This window comes from Octodon degus, unplaced genomic scaffold (assembly GCF_000260255.1).
Source record: "Octodon degus isolate 3935 unplaced genomic scaffold, OctDeg1.0 scaffold00020, whole genome shotgun sequence".
In the NCBI taxonomy this organism is placed as follows: Eukaryota; Metazoa; Chordata; class Mammalia; order Rodentia; family Octodontidae; genus Octodon; species Octodon degus.
In genome coordinates, this window is record NW_004524596.1 from 14,585,408 (window position 1) to 14,606,440 (window position 21,033).

The window sequence follows — 21,033 nt, forward strand, 5'->3', positions numbered from 1 at the left end:
ATTTCTTTTGCCTTAAAAAATACAAAAAAGTCTTTTCTTGACTCCATTTACTTCTTCTGGCCATTATTTCCTCTTTTATAGCCAAATTCTCTGAAAGAATTGTCTGTATTCATTATATCTAATTTAACTCCTCTATTTTCTCTTAAATCTACTTCAGCAAGGCTTACTCCCACCATTTACTGAAAAACAGCTTCTACTAAGGTCAACAAATCATTTGTTCTAGTTAATTTTCTGAGAATCTTTCATATCTCAGTTACACTTCACTGAAACATGTTCTGGCTTTTCTAAGTTCATCGACACACTGTCACTGTTATACCACCTATGATGGCTGTAATTTTATACTTTATGTCTTTGCTTAATGCTTCTTCTCTCTCCCCTCAAATGACTAAGTTCCATTAGGGCAGGGGTAATGTATTTTCTTTTTCTATCACAATTGTTCAGTTAATTAGCACAATACCCGGTAAATAAAAATTTACCAACAAATATTTACGGGGGAGAAATAGTTTATTTTTATCAACCCATCTTAAATTTGGGATAAGAGACTCAAAGAAGCAAAGAGAGCACTATCCAAAGCCACACTGTACTGGTAGAGTAAGGACAGTTAGAGACAGCAGACATACCGATCTCCATACTACATTTCGGATTTGCAATGCTAAGGAAGATACGGGCCCTCATCTCCCAGCCTTGGCCTCATAGAGCCTCCACCAGGTCTGGGATGCACAGAACAAGCTATGGACCATTGTGCAACATAAAGTCCTCCTTGCCCACGAGCCCTTATTGCCAAGCCAACAAAACTTGGCACTGTGACCTGCTCTGGTTCCTGAGTCTGAAGTGTACAAGGAGAAGGGCTCCTTCCCAAAATCAGCTGTTGAAATTATATCCCACTAAGGGATATCACTCATCACTGACCTATACACTATGAACCATGAAGAATACAGGGAAAAGTAAGTAGGAAGATGCACTTGAAGTCATAATACCATGATTCATTGTCATTTGAAGACCAGAAACAAACAGAAAAAGCAGTTCAGGAGTAGAATGTCAAACACACAACAGGGCTTTGTAACAGGACCTTACCCAACTTTTAAGGAGCCTGCTATGTTAAGATGTCATGCACACAATTTGGAAGACTGTAGCTTTTGAGAATAGTAAACTGCCAGGCAGCACTGTCGTGAGACATACAGCCAGTCACTACTTTTTAAAAGTCTACCATTAGCACATGAGGGCATGATTCTAAATAGAAGACTCTGAAGATAAAAAGAGGTACTGTTAAAACTGAGGCCAGGACAATGAGTTTTTACTAGTACTGTCCCAGACAAATGAAAGGAATGCTCACCCTTCAGTAGCTGTTCTCTAGAAAAGCAGTACGTAATTATGCAAGTAACTTCATTAGACAAATCAATAGCAGCAGCAGTCAGAGAAAGCTACCAGTCCAGTATGAGCTCACATCCCCTTGACTCTAGATGGCCATGCTAATACTATCTCCACTAAATACAGAATACGAGTCACTTCCTGTACTTGTTTTTCTTACCCTTCTCAGACAAGAAAGATCTACATTCCATCTTGAAGGTAGTCATTTTTGTCCCAGTCTCTACTTCAGTTAATCCGGTCAGTTAAGAAAGAATATATCCTTCTGTGACAAGCTAAGTCAAATAAAGTCACTCTTGAGATTTCTAGAAGATTCCCTCTTCCCCCAAGACAGAGTTCCATGAACCACATCTTCTGCAGTCAAGATTGACTTCTGGGTCATTCACTGAAGCAGCATAACAAAACAAGTCACTAGTCACAAAGCTTTATTGTAGGTGTCAATACATACATACTTCAGAGCAATGTTCTGAATCATTCACTTGACAGAAACACATCTGAATCAGTTTCACTAGTGTATTTTTTTGTTTGCTTGGCAAGGGAAAATAAAAATTATTGTAAAAATCATGTTACTGTCCAAAAGGTCTGATTACACTAACAAAAAATGTATAAAATGGAAGTATTGCCATCCCCATGGTGTCAAAAAACATTGTATAATTCAAATCAAGAAGATAATCTCATATAAATCCAGTAAGATAGGTGCTGGCAAATAGAACTGAGGTAATTTGTTATTTAAAAAAATGCAGTCAATGATAAATTACAAAAAATAAAGTTTTGATCAGAAAACTTACTACAAAATGCCACATAAAGACGTTGACTAGTTACTTTCTTTAAAGGGAAAAGAAACCAAACATTTGGTTTGTCATTACTTTTTTTTTTTTTTTAATTTAGGACAGGGTGTTCAGGGTCTCACTACACAGATTGCACTCATAGAGATCCTCCTGTTTACAGCTTCCCAAGTGCTGGGATGACAAGTACATGCCACTATGCCCAGTCTCAATCCACCGTCTCAGAGCACGCCAGGGGCGGGGCCAGCACGGCAAGCTCAGGGATCAAACTCCCAGCCCATGCGTCTGCCTAAGCAGGCACTTTAATCCACTGAACTATTTGGCAGGCCCTTCTATTTACTCATAAGGAAAAAAGAAAACAAATGTTCAGAAAATACTGTTGTTACTGATTTCTTTGTCATATGCTACCTAGAATTCAGGAATCTCTTACTCATCCTCATCAATCTGTAGAAATAAGGAGATAAAATCAGCATCTGCCTTCAGTGGGACACTCACAGCACCCGAATAAGGTCCAGAGTGATCCTAGACCGGGGGACGTCAATGTTCAGGACTCGGACTTCCACCCTTTCTCCAGGGCCCAGCCCAAGGCTCCTTCTCTTCTTTGTTTTAGAAAGCTTTGCTTCTGTAACATTTCGTATGGGAATCAGCCCTGATCGCCCCACTCCTATATCCACAAAAATTCCAAACAGAGTGGCATTTTCAACTTTGCCTGTCAAAATCGTGCCAACCTGCAGATCTTCCAGGCATACTATACTTCTCTTGAAATCAGGTTTATCAAAATCTGTTCGAAAGTCAAAGCTTTCGGGCTGGCTGAGACCATTGTACTTCACAGACACAATACAATTTAGTGGGTTAGCATTTACTGTGTGTTGATTATATGCACAGACCAATATTAAGCTTGGCAAGGGGATAAAGAAGGAGCTGGAGAGAGGCCTGGTTTCAGAGAAAATGCATCCTCCAAAAACAGCACTGACACCATAGGAATAATTTAAGAAAATCAAACATTTTCTTCTCCCCAATCTCTGTTTCAGTAACACGTGAACATCAGTACTACTTATGAAGATACACAGCAAGCGATGATGACGTATCTTTGTTCAACAAATACACAAGGCTGAATCACAAACACTAAGAAAGTAAGACCCATGGAGACAGGTGGAAGTTATTTCAACCTGGATTCTTAAGTTGTTGAAAGTGGTAGAAAGTACATTGCCTTTTGGTCAAATGTGGATTTTGTTCCCACAAAACTGGAACTCAGGAATCAATTCCAGTCCATTTCAAATGTATTCATCCAAACAAAATGCGTGGATTCTTGATTATCTATGGCTCAGAAACCCAAAGCAGCTAGAATCCAACATTCCTTTTCTTCAACTCTTCGAACATTTACAAACTCCTGTCATTACCTGCCGGCCAGGCACTCTGCTGGGTCCCAGAGACACAAAGGTGAAAACCCTTGCATTCTGCTTTTAAGTTCCTTAGTCTCTTCCCTTGCTCATCCCCCTAAACAATTCTCTGCTGACACTGTCCCCTAGAAGGTGAACATGAAGCATGCCAAGGAATCATCATGACTCTAGTGAAAAACAAAACAACAAACTTTTTATGAGGTAGGCAGTGAGAACTAGCAGTTTATATGGGACTTGTGAATTATCTGTGGCCTTCATTTCTCCACGGTCTTCTTGGGCCTCTTTCCTAGGATTACTGAGTGTTGACTTTAATAACAAAGAACACATTCTATGCTTGGATCTCTTCTTACTAAGACCTCATTTTTCCCTCCACCCAGTCCATTTCCTTTTCCTCCACAGCTGTTGGCTTTATCCTGATTACTTGTTAGGGCGATCCTTTACATTTGTATTAACAACTGGTCACCTCTTTGCTCCCCTCCCCCAGTCTAGCTACATATACTAAAGCCAGCATCTTTGAAAACACTCAACTTTCTCCTGTAAAACAAAACAAAACCTTCTTTAAACACTAACTCTCATTTTCCTTATAAAAAGAATAGGCTAAAATTGAAATTGATTCTGTAGTTTTACCTGATGCTTAAGCAGTGAATTCCAAAAGCAAGAAACCTACTGTAACATAATATTACACTGGGCAAGGACTGTGTCACAGCAAAGTGAAACTAAGTGGTTGATCAGGGCCAGAGGTAGGATGGTCTCCGAGGCCCTATAAGGCATTGTTTTTATGCTTGGAAATTTTTTCCCCCTCCTTTTCTTGCAGAGGTCCAGCTGCTGCAGATTCCCCAAGGGGTTCTGATCAGCTGCTTAGTTTAATTTTGCATGGAAAATCAGAGTCAGAAACTACTTAACATGTTCCTGAAGACAGTTTAGGCCACTGAGAAATCAGAAAATCCTCCATGCACCATGCAAACTTTAACACTTTGATAACCATGGCTGTGTATTCTGTCTACTGTCACCAGATTGCTTCTGATGAACTACTTTTGCTCAGTTATGGAAACTCATATACAACCCCAAGTGTTAATAAAAAATGGAGTCAATTACGTCATTGAGAAAACACGAGACAGGATATGAGGAAGGAATGAGGCATTAAGAAAGGAAAATAACTATCTTTTCTTAAAATGAAGGAAAGAGATGTATGTAACATAAATACTCATGTAAAAACATCAAGATACCATCTACACTCTCAAAAGCACAACTCACCTGCCTTCCCCCTTGGGGGTACATTTAATAGTAAGATGATGCGTCTCAGATATCCTGAAAATTGTGACTTACACTAGGGCAAAGGTCAGTTCCAAAGTTTGCTTACAGAGACTGATTTGAAATTCCATGTATCACACTGATAACCAAGGTCACTGGAAACTTGGTTCAGAGCTGGTACAACTGAGCTTCTGCTCAACAAAGGGCACCTCAGGGAAGGCCCTCTTTTTGGTGAGCCTCACTATATAATTTTCATGTTGATCAAAGTCTCTAGTTTAACTAGGATACTGAAGTAATCAACATGACAACAGAGAAACAAAGACAAACATATTCAGCACATCTAACATCTATTTGTTAGTCCTCTAATGCAGCAGCGCAGGCATGATCACCCCAAATCACTTTGCGTGAAGGACCTTCTGGATGCCTCCACTGCCATGTTTCTGCCATAGCTCTTACTGCATTTGTTTTCTCCCATTTCTATTTTTAATACAAAAAAAAAATCTACAAACTAGTTGAGGAAATAGTACAACGAACTTGCTGGGTGGCTTAATTCCCTCAAGTGTTTTCAAGGAAGCAAGTGTAACCCCTCCGACACAGCCTAACTCAAAGTGAAAGGAGATAGGCTCTCACTACAGAATCATTAAAACTGGTTCTGAGACAAGTGTATAGCTTCATTGAAGTCTCAGGGGCTCCTATTCAAACTTCCTAAGGAAGTAGGTTATTTGATACCTTAATTCTTTTTTACTGGGTCACTGCTCTCAGCAACTACAGCTATTATACTACTCTCACCCTCTACCTGTGCGGAAAGCCGAGAGCACTTTTAATTAGAAGGAAAATCAACAGGAAGATATCGCCTTATTTGTTCAATGTGCTCACTGACACAGAATCCAGAAACCTGCATAGCTGTAATTTAGGAAAAAGATTCACTTTTTAACAAGAGGATGGAATGCTTCACCTTGGACTTCTGGTTCCTGGAACATAAAAACAGCTCGCAAAACGTGCCTGCCTTCATGCACAAGCAGTATATACATGATGCATTTTAGGGCATTACAGCAGCAAACAAACAGCGAAGGAGTTCAGAGACCTGGCTTCCAGCTTTGTCTCTAACATTAGTTACAATGTCTCTGAAGGTTGCTAAGCTTCTGTTATCCCACGAACAGAATGAGAGAATCTGTCTTGCTCATGGCACGGAGTTGTTGGGAGAATCAAAAGAACCAATAGGAGTTACGCGACTGTATATAACTCAAGTTCAGCTTACCTGTTCGAAAGTCAAAGCTTTCGGGCTGGCTGAGACCATCTATGATGACCTGTAAAGTGTGTACTGTTGTCTTTAATCTTTCTGCAGCTTTCTCTATTCCTTCCTTTTCAAGAGATGAATTTATTTTCTGTTGCATTTTAGGTGTTCCAATCTCACACAGCGTCCCTCCAATGAATGATAAAAATCTTCAATGGAAAGAAAAGCCCAATATTTATTAATAATGTTACCTCTTCTCCAATCTCCTTAACACATCATCCTAAAATTGACACACCTCAGATTTATAAATCAACACTCTCCCATCCATACACAATATAGTCAGTCAATGAGTCTTTATTGAGAATCTACAATGTGTCCCACACTATAGGGGACAAACTACCTTGGGGGGAGCAAGGCAGGGGGAAGGGGGAGGAGGGAGTCAACGTGAAGCTCAATGGTAGCTTGTGCTTCGTGTTTCATGCTTCATGTTCTGTGCTTCACATGAGGCCGTAGGTTCAATCCCCAACACCAAAAACAAAAACAAACAAAAGACAAAGGTAGGAATAACTGAAAGAAAAAAGTAACTTTCTTTCAAAATGCAGGCAAGACCTCAATTATATTACTTAAAATTGAATAGTATCTTTATACACTTTAAACATTACATAATGGCAATATTTGCAAAATAATAACAGCTGACCTCAAAAGTTTCCTTGGGCAATGGTGAAAACAGAGCTTTTACAAGTGGGAAGGGGACCAAGAGGTGGAAGGAGGGGGGGCAGGAGGGGATGAAAGATAAAAGATGCAAGCTACCACACACAGGTACCTGCTCCCCACCATACACGTAATCGCTGTGTGCTGCAGACATACTCTGAGACCTGCTTTCCCTTTTGCTATGTTCCTTTGCTTCCACAACTGCTCCTCAATTAGGAAGTTTTAGCATTACAAGGAAAGGGTTAAGATGCCTTTCCCTTCAATTTCATGTGAAGACTGGGCTGTTCCTTACTTTCTTGACTTTCCTTGCCTGGGTATTTTTCTACATCATTAAGTTCCATTTCCTATGATTAATGGCACTTTAAAAATGTCAACACAGTAATCAGACAGATAGTGATACTAATGCCCTCAAATCCTTTCCTCTAAGGATGTCTCTTGAATACAAGAAGGGGGGAAAGGAAGCTGCTGGAGGTTTGTCTGTAACGAGAATTGGGACATATCCACTTGGCAGGCTGCTGGATCATCACAAAGGAATGCTGCGATTCCAAGTCTCTCTTTGGGTTGTTATATTCAACCAGAAAAGGCCTCTTCAGTGATACTCTGGTATCCAGTAGAGAAGTTCTGACTTCTCACTTGGCTAGGGTGTCTCTTAGGACTCAAATGTGTAACCCTCCTACGTTTCTTAGCCATATTTTTTGTAAGAAAAAAAAAAAAAAAGACTCTCCAGCGTCCAACTATTTCTCTTAAGAATATATTCTGGTGAATAGTGTAATGCTTCGTATCCTGTGGAAAAGAGCTTCCATCTACACTGGAGGCCAGGGAAACACTGTCTGTGTGTGTCCATGGCTCCCACGGCAGGCAGAGCGCCAGCTGGTTTCTGTCAGCACTGATGGGCAGCAGTACACAGGGCCCTGTGACAGGCACCACTGCTGGATCTGTGACTGAAGGGGAAGACGACATATGACAACCTCTGCCCACAGCCAACTTTCTTACACAACTTTCTAAATAATTCATGCCCTGCTGAGCAGGCTTTCCTAGTATTCACCGTCTTGACTTTATCGATCTGCAACTGGCTATTTAAGCAGAACATCTTTCAAACCCTCAAGATTCTGGCTTATCTGTTAAAATGCTAAAAAGTGTACTCATGGGTTATAAACCCTGAATAGCATTAACAGAAGTAACTAAGAGGCAGGACTTCCTAGAGCACTGTGTAAATAAGTTGGTCTCAATGACAAACTTGGGGCGACCAGGAGTCCTAAGAGAGTGTGTGCGCTACCACAGTCCCTTTCAAACACAGAATTCTGTGTCTAGTAATTGCAGACGTAAGAAAAAAAAATTGGTCTGTTTAACTTGAGTGCTTGTTTCATGCATCATCTTCATTCTTATTAGTAACTAAAACCAGTAAAAAGCAGGAAGTTGCGCTCCTAGCTTAATGCCTCATACTGATCAATCCCATTTTTAAATGACCATAGAACAAAGTTAAATGCTTTTTTACTTTGAAAACTATGTTTTCTTTTAATGTAAAACCCTCCACGATTTCAAAACAAGATAATAGGAGAGCAACAATAATGAATACATTGCATATAGTTATCTTCAGAGTAGTTACTCAGGGTACAATGTACAGGCATGAGGTACTGTCCAAACGACATCAGCACAAACCTTTAACAAGGTCACAGGGGGCACAAGGACTGACTGCTTCTTACTGGATTTCAAACATACTCAGCTGCATAGGATAGGAAACAAGGCTTTATGCTCAGCAGATGCTCATTAGACACATGAACCTTAAATGCCCCAAGAAATCCTTATTCTACATATTCCCAATTTTTCTTTAGAACTGCGAAGCAGTAATGATCAACAAGAAGTACTTCCTAATTCAGAAGTCCCAAATAAAATCATTACTTTTGGAAGCCTGGAACACAGATTGTAAACGAATATGTACTAATAAATATGCTGGAACTCATGCTGGTGAGATTTTCTCACTTAGTCATGACAGTAATCCTAAAACGTGGTTATGATATTATACAGAAAAGGAAAATTGAGCTTCAGGGAGTTTCAATTACTTGCCAAGGGCCATGCAGCTATTCCCGAGCTAGTGTTTCATGCCACACACAAGGTATCTTTGCAACTGACAGCATGTGAAAATTAATGTGTCATATTTAGTAAAGATAGAAAACACAACACTTTTGGTAATATTTTAGCAAAAAAATTTAATGGCAGATTACTTTCAAACATTTCAGACAGTTAACAATAAATTCCACAAAGAGCTTACTATACACAAGCTTTTAAGTAGACAATTCTCTCCAAAGTCAATGAGTTACGAAAATCATGGCCTCACTCCACTGTCTCTGGAAGGTTTTTGCAGTTTGCTAAGCACTGCTGTAGGAGCTGCTGTTTTTATTTAATATGTAATTTCATCCATCTTACATAAAGTAAGAAAGTAGCATAAATGCAACAAATAAGCACATCATGTTCCTTTAACACACATCTGTACAAAGTTAAAATACAGACTCTGCAGCAGAGATAATGCTTACTTTTTAAACAGATAGCTATATAACCTAAAATCACTGATATTTCAACAGAAACTTGTTACAAACGCAGGGCTTTCCCCTTCAAAAAATAAGAAAAATCTTTGCAGGGTTCGTTTCTTCCAAAGAAGAAAAACGCTCTCAAGATTTGGGAGGCTGTAGGCACAGCCATTCTGTTTTATGTAATCATTTCCAGCGCCGCCGAGATTTAGGGGCTGAGGGCTTGGTTCATTACATTAAAGCAACACGATACCCTGCAGAGCACAGAAGAGCCATGGGGACGCAACACAGTCACTTGAAAAACAACTTAATATTAGCATGTGCTTTGTGGGCAAAACACATGTGATTTACAACTCCACCAAGAACCGGGCTGCACGAGCACAGCGCTTCTTGCCTACCCACTCCGCGCACTCGGTAGAGACTTTCACGCTTGTTTCTCTTTATCTATTGCTTTTACTTAGTTTTACAGTAATGTCCTCACTGAGCAAAAAATAAATGCAGGAGCACATACATTTTGAAAATGAGCAGGAATAGATAGCTTGGGTCAAAATTTGAAATCTAGAGAGAAAATCAGAGATTTAAAAAGAGAACTTATACCCGAAGAAGAAATCTGGCCTTTTAAACTATGATTTGTAGGATAAGCAGTGTGACACAGTGAAAGGCTCAGCAATAATGTTTTATCCTAAAAACACTGATATTATATGCATTTTCAAATCTTTTGCTCTTCACATGAAAAGCTGACTATAAATTGAGATGCAATAAAGCAGAACCTGCTCCTCCTGAGACTCCAGGGGGAACCGAATGGCACCGGTATTCAGCAGCGGAGCATTCTTCAGCTTGAAGCAAGACTGCCAGCTTTGCCACAGCTGTCGTTCCAGCAGCCAAATCAAAGCAACAGCAACGTAACCACTTTAGTCGCCATCAAAGAAACTTTTCAAATCTCTAATCTCCTTGTTAAGCCAAGACACTAAACTCAGCCAAAATCCTTTAATATCTGTGGTGGTGCAAAACCCACAAGTAATTGTAAATTGAAATAAGAGTGTATTTATAGGGAGGCTCCAAGAAGCTAGGAGATAGCTAATGAATGTCGTATCTCAATGGCTGTTCTTAGCATTTAATCAACCATAAAAGGAGTAAATAAGTCTTCATAAGAACTTATAGCAAACTGGATTTTAAAAACTAATATAGGTAAATCTTTTCAAAATGTAACCCTTTCCAAGAAGGTGATATGCTTGCTCTAAAAGCTCTTCCAGGATGATAGGAGAGTAGTTTGTTTCTTTTTTAATGTATTTGATTGTTGCAGGGTCTCACTATGCAGTTTGGACTCCTGGTGATCCTCCTGCTTTCAGTCTCCCCAGGGCTGGGATTACAGGCACAAGCCACCACGCCCAGACTCTGGCTGGCCCAATGCACCAGGGGCAGGGCTGGCGCAGAATGTGGTGCCGTGGATCGAACCTGGTCCCTGCACTTGCCTAAGCAGACACTTTGGTCCACTGAGCTATCTCACCAGCCCAGGAAAGTAGTTTCATACAGTGTGCAGCTATCTAGCCTGCAGAGAGTGGTTGAACCATGGCTAAGCTACAGGTCAGCAAACACCTTGCAGGGTGGAGCAAGGCCAGCCCAAGAACACAGAGCTCCAGAGGCCAGCCAACGAGTTGTTGGGACCAGAGCAAGGCCTTGGTGCTCTTCCCTGTTCACTACAACACCGAAAACTCTCAGAACGTCTTGCTTTCAGAGTTCTCAGCAAAGCAGGGAGACTTTGCACTTTCACGCCATCTCATGCCCTCTCTTTTACTGTGTATAAATAAAGAGGCAAGGGGCCCGAGTTCAATCCCTGGTTCTGCCAAAAAATAAATAAATAAAGAGGCAGACTGTGCTGGGTTGTTGCTACCTCTCCATCAGAGAGGCCAGCTCCCACCTGGTCCCCGCTTTCCTTTTCATATATGCCTGTAGTTTCTTCTTAATCTCCCGTCACCCCCTCTCAAGACCTTGCTCCCTGAGCAGGCTGCAGCACTTGTCTAGGGTGGGGCACTTCACTGTCATTACTTGGTACCATGTGGAATGTCTTTGGAGCAGCTTTTATACTGATGAATAGCAGGAAATAACCAAGAAGAACCAACAGAAAGATGCTGTGGTGGATCCAACAATGTAGGCCTTTCTTCCAATAGGCTTGCTTTATAAGCTTTGACTGGTACCTGCTTTTAACTTCTGAAGGGCTTACTAAATGTTTTGCAAGGGCCTGTTACATACCCACAGACACTGGCTACTTGCTGCAAGTTGCATTAACTGCACATAGAAGAACAGCTCAGTAAGCTGTTTGAAACTTTATACTTTTGAACAATTTAATATAGTGAGTCCACTTTGTTTAGAATACAAAAACTGCCAGTTAAAATGTCCTTATATAGAAACCTATTAGTTTAAGACTTAAGATGATTTTCCTTTTAGAAACAGCTGAGGCCAGTGCTCATGAAGTTACATTGGAGTATATAAGATCAGTGAGACAGTCATAAGTAGCAGTGACTACTTCTGGGCCTACAAAGTGTTACATATTGTATAATTATGAGTACAGATGCACAGAAATGAAGTACTGTGCTGAAATGTTGTTTTCTTTCTAAAGGTATCAAAATTCTTATTCCAGGAACTACCTTAGATATAAATTTACAAGTGACATTTTAAAAATCTGTTTTCTTATTTATTTATACTGGGGATTAAACTCAGGATCCTGCACTTGGCAGGCAGGCATAAGCCACCAAGCTGTCTCTCCGGTCCTTTTTCACATTTTTAAAACAACCCTCCACCCCAACCACATTCACACAAGGGGCAGTGGGGGAGGAGGGCCCAACAACCCAGTACTGCCCAGCTTGATCACCTTCCTTCCAGTGAGTCTGGACGTTTTTAAATATACATCCCTCTAGCTCAAATGATAAAAGATTTGCTAAAACCAAAGCTCTTCAAAGGAATGTAACAAAATGCTGAGGCTGATTAAAAATAATTTAGAAAAGCATGCTCCACCTTATTCAACAGATCTTTCTTAGGATACTCTATCAAAGACAGTAAGAGAGTCTGTATTGAATGAGCTATAGTCTACATTTAAGTAATTAAAGTAAAATAGAAAGAGCTTCTATTTAGAGGTCAGAGTTTATGTTCAGATTAATAGATGCTTTTAAAGTGCTCAATAAAGACGAGTTTACTTAATTCTTTCAAAAATTTATTGTAGATACAGACTGAAAGAAAAGGGAACCAAACTTCAGAGAAGTGGACAGCCCAGAGTCACACAGCTGAGACCAGCACGCTGTGACGAAGGTAAAAGTTACAATAATCACATCTTCATCAGCACCTCTACCTCCTTGCTTTGGAAGATTCTCGATGTACACAGAAGATTTAGATCTCGGACAAAATTTGGCATCCACAACCACTGCCTGGGAGCAATTTATTATTATTTTTTAAACTAAATTTTCAAGAAAAAAAAAAAAACTTTGGCTCTTTCGAGTTACTGAGAAAGAGTTGGGCAAAATTAAGTTAGTGGTTTCAAAGGCTGCAGATTCTCTACTGCTCAAAAACACTGTGTTTAGAATTAATCTCATTTACTTTACTGCCTGTAAAGCTATAACGTGGATTAGTGCCTGTCACTAGACGAAAGGGCAGATGAAGTGTTCAAGATCACGTAGGTGGTGATGGGGGGTTGAAATCACAATTCTGGCACTGCGGGACACAAAAACTTTGATGGAGAAAAGGCCATTCTTCCTTAGGAAGCAGCTTTTTTTTTTCTTTCTTTCTTTTTTTTTTTAATAATAAATGCCAACTTGTCAAAAAAAATACTCCCTTCAAAAAGTACAAAAATGCTTAACATGTGCCATTTCATTATGTCCCTGACTGTCCTCTGAATGGGCAGACACTATTACTCTGTTTAAAAAGTGGGCAGCAGGGGTCAAGGTAACTTGCTTATGGCAACTCAAGAGAGAATGAGACGCCAGGCTAAGGTTAAAATCCATAGCTGGCTTGGGGACAGAAAGGGAAGGAGGAGATAATGGGAGACTGAATCAATATCCTCCTGAGTTTCTGGCTCCAGACAGCATAGTCTAAACAGGCGAAAGAGAAGCCAAGGAGAAGGGCGGGCAAGTAAATACACTGAAGATGGAGGAGACCGAATGGCTGGCGACTCCCTCTCTCCTCCTCTACTGGGTGCCAACAGTTTGCTCTTGGGCTGCAGGAAAGACACCAGCCAGGCCTCCAGGCTGCAGAGCCAGTATGAGCATCAATTACCAACATTCAAAACCCACATCACATCCAGATTGCAGGGAGACACTTTCCCTCAGAGAAGATGCGATTTCTTTTCTGGACCCGCCTGCCAGCCCCTTCTCAGTCACAACCAAAACAGCAGCACTGCTGTCCCAGGAGCTGAGCTTTCTACACTCCTAACTCCTGTACTCTTTGGGGATATATGCAATATTATTTCTACTTAACGGACAAAACACAGGCATGGGGAGTTCTCAGCATGACTGGAATTTAGGCCCTCAGCAGCGTGCTGCCTCTACACTGTGTAAGTATAGTCTTGGGTCCTGGAACTTCGTAGAGCGAGTGCTCCACTAGTTCTGGCAGAACCTTGGTGTGGGCTGTGTGTTCCCACTGAGTGGAAGACATTAGCTGACTGCCACTTTCCCAGAGCCTAGAAGCCTCCTCATCTAGTCCTCCAGTGGGTGGATTCTCACGTACCACTTTCTCTTTTGTGAGAGCACTGCTGAAAATGTCACTTCCTGGGAACTACAGTAAGATGTTCAGGTTTTAACTATTAATAAGAAAACCAAAACATTGACCTGTCCATTTAACATCTTTATTTTCATATTTGGCCTTTACTGTATGGTGCTGTATGTCTATGAGAAGGCACTCTAATATGGTCTAATCATAGCTCCATTAGAAGTTAATGCAGGATGATTAATTGATACATATCCTAAGTTAATTGATTATGGAAGTTCTTGTGAGGCCAAGTCCAGAAAAATCTGTGATTTTGCAAATTTTTAAATATTCTCTCAGGTCTATTTACCTCACTACTGTTTATTTTACAGCATTTGCAGCTGGATTTTTTTTTTGGCACACTCCGCACAAAGAAGCACACTTAGCACTGTGGAGTTAGGTGGCGTGCCACTGCAGAAGAGAGCCGTGGTAAATTCCACATGCAGGGAGGTGTGATCCTCATACTCAGGAAACAAAGAAGAATGTCCTCAGAAAAAGCACAAATGAGAAGTCCTTTGCTGGCAATTGCAAGGGTCTGAGTTCAATCTCCAGTTCCAGGGGAAAAAAAAAGAAGTCCTGGCTCTTCCGGCTGTTCAGTTGAAACTATAAACATCAAACCTGTAAGTGTCATGGGATTACTGTCATTGTGCTGTCCCTCCACCAACTGAAGCTCTGCTCTCATTACACCTGCTTATTAGCTAGAAAACATCTCTCCCTGCTGGGCACCAAGGTAAGGTCGGAGCAAAGGTCGTAACATCTCTAGAGACAATTCTAAATGAGGAGTCGGTTTGCTAAATCCTTGAGCAGGAACAGGCAAGAGTGAAGAGCTCGGACGTGCCCTCTCACTTAGGAGCTTCAGTACTGCCTATCCGTACCTAACCCATCTGACTTCCTTTAAAGGTCCATGTCAGGGACTTGAAAGGCAGGACCTCCTGGGGCCACCCCAACATCAACTACCTCTAGGTAAGAGGGACTGGTTAGGAACCCTTTACCCATTTGTCTCATTGGGGAATCCTTGTACATCAGATGAGTTAATTTTAATTGGGCCTTAAAATCTTGACACAAATTAAAGATAATTAATTAAAGATAATAAATTAAAGATACACTGCTCAGGTTTGATATAGAAGTTTATGTCTTCCCTAAGTAAAGGTTTTGCCAGGTTTATGTGATTATACCTGTACTAGAACCGAATTTTAAATTTATAGCTGTCTACTCTCTAAAAATACATATGGCATTAATTGTAAGAGCAGAAAGAGGCACACCAGTAATACTAAGGGAAACACCCTAGCACTAATACCCAGTAGAGCAGCGGTACCGAGCGTTCTTGCTATACATTTATGTGCTCCATTAGAATGGCACTGCATGCCACATTCTTGTTTCACAGGCTGTTAACCACTTCTAAAAACTGGTCTTCACAAAATCTCTCCCTAATGGCCAAATGGAAACAACAAATACTAGCTAACGCTTTAACAAAATGAGTGCTGAGTGACAGTCTTGACATTAAATTTCCTGGCATTTTCCAAGTTAAATCAAGAGCACAACTATTTTCAAGCTTAACTATCTGGACTGAATCAAATTCTCAATGCAGCAGATTCTTTGGGAGAATGCCAGGTCTCACTGTGACACGTACAAATCAGCATCCTCTGCAGCACAAAGCACTACCTCCTGGCACCTTATTCATAAAAAGGGAAATTGGATACATGCCTCGGCTCTCTGGATCTACCAAAATGGTAAGGAAAAGAGACAGGAGGCTGGGGTGGGGGAGGTGACCCCAACTAGGCTGTATCCGGGCCTCAGTCTACTTGTAATACAGCAGCAATTTTATTCATGGCTTATGCTATCTGTTATAATTAAATCACTCATACGATTTCTAGATGACAACAGAGAATGGGGAGCGCTCCTTTCCAGCCTAAACACTATGAGACCTGAGTACTAGGTACTCTGTGGAGGCCAGTGGGATTTAATCTGAAGAAGTCCTGAAATCTTTTCACTCTGTGGGAGTCTGAAAGTACCTAGATCTAAATGATTCAGAATCCAGATCTTTGCGACATTCTACATGTTCTATCAATACTGTTGCTTTGTGCCTGTGTTAAGTTCAGCTAGTTTGGGCTACATTAAAAAAAATATGGATTAAAGTTAAACATTACTCTTATTCTATTAAAGTTTCAATTCCTGGGTAGTTCCTTTTCCTATGTTCCTCCATACAGTTCTTTCATACTCTATTTCTATCATTTATTCTTTCAAATATCACCACATCAGTCTTTGTTAGGTGCTGGAAATACAGTGGTAAACCTGATTATCATCACTACCCTATAACTTTAAATTTAATTGTTACTAGCATAGCAAATTGGCTCTCAAATTTTCAGGTGCACTCTTAATTTTACAGAGAGAAGGATAATCAGAAAGGTTCACTGGTATGCTTTATTATGATGCCTTACTAGGCCATAATACTGTTTTGGCCATTTAAGTCTATTATGGATATGTAGGGTAAAATAGCATGCTGAGAGGCACATCAAAAGCAGCTGTTGAAAAAACTTTAACCTGTTGCTTTTCTTTCTCAACTTCATGCAAAATGGATCCCTGACCTTTAAGATCAGCTCAATGTTCTTCAAATTTCTGTATTTTTTTATGCTTCCAGTATTTATAGATTTGGTTGGTGATTACTTCATTCAACACTTGTGATACGTAGCGCACAGCGGTAGGACCCGAAGAACGCAAAAATGAAAGAGGCGACTTATGCCTCAAAGAGCCAGCCAAAGCATGAAGGGCAAGCTTACACTCCTGCTACCAGAACAGAGGCAGATGTGCGCTGCGTGAAGCGTGAACGGAGGCAGACACGCGCTGCGTGAAGTGTGAACAGAGGCAGACGCGCACTGCGTGAAGTGTGAACAGGAGACGCGCACTGCGTAAAGTGTGAACAGGAGACGCGCACTGCGTGAAGTGTGAACAGGAGGCGTGCACTGCGTGAAGTGTGAACAGGAGACGCGCACTGTGTGAAGTGTGAACAGGAGACGTGCACTGCGTGAAGCATGAACAGAGGCAGATGCGCACTGCGTGAAGCGTGAACAGAGGCAGACGCGCGCTGCGTGAAGCGTGAAGTGTGAACAGAGGCTGACGTGTACTGCATGAAGTGTGAACAGAGGCAGACGCGCGCCGCGTGAAGCGTGAACAGGAGACGTGCACTGCGTGAGGTATGAACAGGAGACACGCACTGTGTGAAGTGTGAACAGAGGCAGACGAGCGCTGCGAGAAGTGTGAACAGGAGGCAGAAGCGCAATGTGTGAAGTGTGACCAGGAGGCAGACGCGTGCTGCGTGAAGTGTGAACAGAGGCAGGCGTGCGCTGCGTGAAGTGTGAACAGGAGACGTGCGCTGCGTGAAGTGTGAACATGAGACACGCACTGCGTGAAGTGTGAACAGAGGCAGACGCGTGCTGCGTGAAGTGTGAACAGGAGACGTGCGCTGCGTGAAGTGTGAACAGGAGACGTGCGCTGCGTAAGGTGTGAACAGGAGACATGCACTGCGTGAAGCATGAATAGAGGCAGACGCGTGCTGCGTGAAGCGTGAACGGAGGCAGACGTGCGCTGCGTGAAGCGTGAACTGAGGCAGACGTGCGCTGTGTGAAGTGTGAACAGAGGTAGACATGCACTGCATGAAGTGTGAAAGCTGTTCAAGGACAAAGAGCTCTTTACTTATGGCGACATCATGGCTTGAAGTCAAACTATCCTTACTTGAAGATGGCATGATCCTTAACACAGAAACTCCCCCAAAACATCAACCAAAGGACCCCTAGAACTAAGAAACAAATTCAACAAAGTAGGAGGCAAAATCAGTATGCAAAAATCAATCATGTCAAGGCTGGCGAGATAGCTCAGTAGACAAGGCACCTGCTTTGGCAAGTTTAGGGACTAGCTTTCAATCCCTTGTCCCACATGCCATGCCAGCCCCAGCCCCGGGGCTTGCTGAGCCGGTGACCAAGTCTAGGCATGGTGGCATATGCCTGTAATCCCAGTGCTGGGAGGCTGAAAACAGGAGGATCACTACAAATCCAAGCTGCATAGTGAAACCCTGTATGAAACACATTAAAAAAAAACAACAACAAAAAAAAACAAATAAAATAAAAATCAATAGTGTCTTGGTATACCAACAATGAAGTCACTGAGAAAGAAATTAGGAAAAATATCCCATTTCTGAAAGCCTCCATCCTAACATTTAGGAATCAACCTAAACGAGAAAGTGAAAGACCTCTAGAAGAAAACTTTACTATAAAAAAAAAGAAAGAAATTTTACTAGAAAATGGAAAGGTATCCTCTCTTTCTGGATAGGCAGAACCTATAATGTCAAACGGTCACATTACCAAAACTGAATATAAACTTAATACAATTCCAATCAAAATGCCAACAATATTCTTCAGAGAACTGAAAAAAAAAAATGGAGAGAAAGAAAGAAAGAAAGAAAGGGGCTGGAGAGATGGCTCAGTGGTCTAAAGCACCCACTTAGAACAAGCTTAGCAAAGCATCAGGGACCGCGGTTCAATCCCCCAGCACCACATGCCAGCCAGCCCCGCCCCCTGGTGGGCTGAGCTGGCCACACACACATACCACACTCTCTCTCTCTCTCTCTCTCTCTCTCTCTCTCTCTCTCTCTCTCTCTCTCTCTCTCTCTCTCTCTCTCTCTCAAATAAATAAAAAAATAAAAAAGAAAGAAAATAAATTCTAAAATTGATGGGGAACCCAAAGAGATGCAGAAGAGCAAAAATAATCCTGGGTAAAAGAGCAAAGGAGGAGATGTCATGATCCGAGATTTCAAGTTCTATCACAAAGCTATAGCAAGGTATTGGGACATAGATACACATGTGAATCCATGGAATAAAACAGATGCAGATACAAACCCATGCACATCCGGTCATCAGATCTTTGATAAATAAGCCAAAAACATACACTGGAAAAGCAGCACATGTTTAACAACTGTTTCTGGGGAAAAGTAGCTATGCACACCAGAAGACTCAATCTAGATTCATGTCTCTGTTATTTTTACTAAAATAAAATCAAAATGAAACAAAGACCTAAATGTTACAACAAAACCTGAATCGGCTGGAAGGCAAAATAGTTAAGTCTTAAAGATAGAGGCATACCATAAGGCATTGTACACGACATAGAAAAAACAAATGGGATCATATCAAATTAAGAAGTTTCTGCACAGAAAAGAAAATAACCAAGAGAATGAAAAGCAATCTACAGAATGCAAAAAACAAACAAACAAACAAACAAAAAAAAAAAAAAAAAAAAAAACTTTACCAGATACTCCTTAGAAAGAGGATTAGTATCTAGAATATATGAAGAACTAAAATAAATTAGACCTCCTCACGAAGAGACCAAATCAAAAAATGGGCAATTGAAATGAAAAGATACGCCGGGGAGATGGCTCAGTAGGATAAGCGCTTGACTGGCAAACGCAAGGATCTGAGTTCAACCCCCAGGTCCGCAAAAAAAAAAAAAAAAAAAGAAAAAAAAAGAAAAAGAAAGTTTTAAAAAGAGCCGGGGAGGTGGCTCAGTAGAATAAGTGCTTCCCTGAAATGAAAAGATACTTCTCTAATTAATCAGCACAAGTGGCCAATGAGTACATGGATAAGTGTTTAGCATTGTAGCCATTAAAAATGCAAATTAAATGCAAATTCCATCTCATACCACAAAGAATGGCTATATGACAAATGCAAAAAAAAAAAAAAGAAAGAAAGAAAGAAAGAAAGAAAGAAAGAGCAATGCTGACAAGGTTGTAAGGAAAAGGAATCCTTCTTCATTTTTGGTGGGAATATAAAATTGTACAACCATTGCGGAAATCAATACAGAGGTTCTTCAAAAAACTAACTATAGAAATACCATTCAACCTAGCTCTGCCCATTCTGGGTATGTTCCCCAAAAAGTTAAAGGCACAATATTAAGTGACAGCTGCACGCCCATGTTTATAGCAGCACAACTCACAACAGCAAGCCTTGGAAATTGCCTATGTGTCCATAAGCAGATAAATGGATAAAGAAAATGTGGTATATATACAGGACAGAGTATTATTCAGCCACAAGGGAGGATAATTTTGAGTAATTTGTAGGAAAGTAGATGCTCTTTGGGACCATCATGCTAAACAAATCAGGCACAGAAAGTTAAGTACCGCATGGCTTCTCTTATATGAGAAACTCAAAGTATAAATAAAGAGCAGATTAAAAGGCAGATGATAAGAAACATTTTGCAGATGGGAAGGGGCCTAGAGATGGAGGGAGAAGGAAGGGGTGAAAGGGAAGGTGAAATGAAAAGGACCACGATGCAGTATGGATATATACCAGCTCCCCAGTATGAACGGATTTTTGGGGTATCTCAAGCATATACTAATGGCTTGGGTTAAAGATGTACTGCACTTAGTGTCTAGGGCAGGCCGTTAAGGCCTTTAAGCCAGCGACTAGAAGAGATCCCTGGGGAAGGGATCACTGTTTAGTTCTTTAGCTTTTCTCTTCCCTTATCTTCTTCCAACAAAGGAAAATTCAACTTCACCTTCCACAATGTCACTGGTATTCATAGTATTTTTTGCCATTATCACCATAGTTACTGTCTTTCATAATCATAGTTAGCCTGTCAATATAGCTTACTGGCCTCACTTCTAAAACACATGGAGAACCTGTGTGCTTCTCACCATTCCTGGACTGTATGAGTATTAGCCAGCATCATCTTTCACTGGGACGGCTGCAACTGATCTAACTGGTCTCTCTGTTTCTTTCACGGTTTCTTTCAGTCTGTTCTTTTAGTATAAACATCAGGTCGTGTCACTCTTGGGCTCAAAACCCAGCTAAGATACCTGATTTCACTCAAACTTAGGGCCAAGTCTCTGTAACAACTTCTCAGCAGGTTGCGGGCCTCAAATGTAGCAGCTTGGGTAAGTGGCTTAAGAATGGAAAGATTGGGCCAGGAAGATAGCTTAGTGGAATAAGTGCCTGCCAGGCAAGCACAGGGTCCCAAGTTCAATCCCTGGTACTGCAAAAAAAAAA

The 21,033-nt window shown here is 41.0% G+C and overlaps 1 protein-coding gene across 1 annotated transcript in view; it reads right to left on the bottom strand.

Moving 5' to 3' along the window:
• Positions 1-2,446: 2,446 nt before the first annotated feature.
• Positions 2,447-21,033, bottom strand: part of Srbd1 (S1 RNA binding domain 1) — a 236,736-nt gene continuing 218,149 nt past the window's right edge. The window contains 2 exon segments of the mRNA XM_023711259.1: positions 2,447-2,931; positions 6,060-6,244. Coding sequence (XP_023567027.1) covers positions 2,642-2,931; positions 6,060-6,244 — 475 coding nt within the window. The 3' untranslated portion in view covers positions 2,447-2,641.